Below are 2,002 nucleotides of genomic sequence, written 5' to 3'. Positions count from 1 at the left end.
ATTATTAAGTCTATTCTCAGAGTTCAAAATAACCTCAACATTACCACATAAACCTCTGTACATCCTGACTATTTGGCCACTGAAAAGTCTTGTTCAGAAATACATAGAAGGTTAGAATATTAACACCTGCATAGCAAGCCAGTTCACAAAGAAGTCTGGATGTGGTTGGCAGAGGTATGTTAAGCCTATAAATAACATAAGGTAAAACAAAATAACGGACTTCTAGCAGTTTCTGGGGAACTATGACAGCGAACAGGCATGTGAAAAACATCAAATTCCAGAAAACTGATTTTGATTTCAGTGAGTCAGCTATACTCCAGCCAGCAAAGATATAGACTGGAACTAACAAATATTTCATGATTTCATGCCTCTGAAAAACTCTTTTCCACACGTAGAATGTATAATGTCTATTGTCTGCCAGCAAGTACTTATGAGCGTACGTGAATTTCCAAACTAAAAGTACCGAGATTAAGGTAATGCCCAAAAACTGAACTCGACGTTTCCAAACCAAGCTAAGAAAGGTCTTAATTTTGCTAGGAGACAATAGGTGAGGAAAGGAAAAGAAGAGCGTGAAAGAGAAAAAGTAGAACAGCTGAGGAAAATGAAGGCAGGCTTCGTGACTACTGCGATCGCCAACCACAATGCCACCGTTAACCACCACGAAAACACAGAACAGGAACACCAGCAGGATGTAGGGCCAGGTCAGCAGGAAAAGCACACTCAGGTTCCTGAAGGACATGGAATAAGCCCAGAGAAACTGGAGAATCTTTCTGAATTCTGAAAACGGCCCTCTGATAGGGGGAAGCCTCTCCTCTTTCTTCTTCTGTAGCTCAGTCTTCCAGGCCTCAGTCAACTTCTGGGCAACCACATTTCCTGCGCAGAAGACGGCCCAGATGATGTTTGTCTGACGAAACATGAAGCCACAAAATCCAAGCAACGCTGAAGTTTTATGATTTCCATAGAGACACATCAAATATGCAAAAAGAGTAAAAAACATGGAGCCTGCTTCTGTGTAATAAAGAAAGTTAAAAAAGTAAAGTATGGGGAAGACGGCGAGCGTTAAGGTCGACAAGATCCTCTGGACGCTGGAGGCGGCCTTGGAGGAAGAACACAGTGGGAATTATTTTCATCGCGAAATAAATATACGATGTGCTGAGCTAATGAAAAGAATTACTGAAAAATTATGCACATATTTAAATAAAATTATTCAACATTAATCCTATTTCTGCCTTTGCACAAACGCTTAAGAGGAAGTGTCACTAAAACCTGACACTTCCTGGCAGGTTTTAGTGACAGCTGTCAATTTGGGAGCCACTAAAATTATACATTTTATTGTGTGTCAAAGCTTCTAATAATAATTCAAATATTTTAAATTGCTCAACGATTAGTTAAGGATTTATTGAGTGAAAGTCACTGAGCTAAATTCTATGGGGAACATGGGGATGTACAGAACATAGTACAGTGGCTCCACATCCCTAAGCTTATGTCTTAGAACCCTCATCGCCAGTTTCCTTTAAAGATATCCTTGGAAACTCTACACTAGGGAAAATGTAAATATACGCATAGCATTTATACTACTATTTATCCTATAATCATCTTAGGATTTTCTGAAAAGAGTGAGCCCAGTCTACAGTTATGCATCTTCTTCTGGGTCTTCTGACAGGCTATTTCAAATTTGAAGTAAAATCACACCATGCCATTCCCTTGACTCCCTTCAGGTCCCTCCATCACATACCAGATGAAGTTCAAAGTCCTCTCCTTAATGTATAAGGACATCCATGACCTACCTCTCCAGCCTCACATCCCTGCATTTTATAATCCTGTAATTCCAAATCAGCAATTCCCTGAACCTGGTTGCTCAATGCCTTGTAATTTTTGCTCATGCTATTTCTCCCACCAGGATTAATTCCCTGCCCTAAAGCCTTATTTGTTAATCAAAACTCAGGTCTGATGCCATCTACTGTGTGGATCCTTACACAATGCCACCCACCTGTTTCCTCTC

General features: G+C 40.2%; 1 protein-coding gene across 1 annotated transcript in view; it reads right to left on the bottom strand.

Annotated features, from left to right (window-relative positions):
• The window catches only part of ALG10 (ALG10, alpha-1,2-glucosyltransferase), a 4,448-nt gene continuing 2,446 nt past the window's right edge, over window positions 1–2,002 (bottom strand). Inside the window, exon 3 of the mRNA XM_003792492.1 lies at window positions 1–1,096. Coding sequence (XP_003792540.1) covers window positions 41–1,096 — 1,056 coding nt within the window. The 3' untranslated portion in view covers window positions 1–40. The remainder of the gene's footprint in view (window positions 1,097–2,002) is intronic.

The sequence above is a fragment of the Otolemur garnettii genome, unplaced genomic scaffold, assembly GCF_000181295.1.
Source record: "Otolemur garnettii isolate 467f Iridium unplaced genomic scaffold, OtoGar3 scaffold00057, whole genome shotgun sequence".
Taxonomy (NCBI): Eukaryota; Metazoa; Chordata; class Mammalia; order Primates; family Galagidae; genus Otolemur; species Otolemur garnettii.
This window is presented reverse-complemented; position numbering and strand designations above follow the sequence as displayed.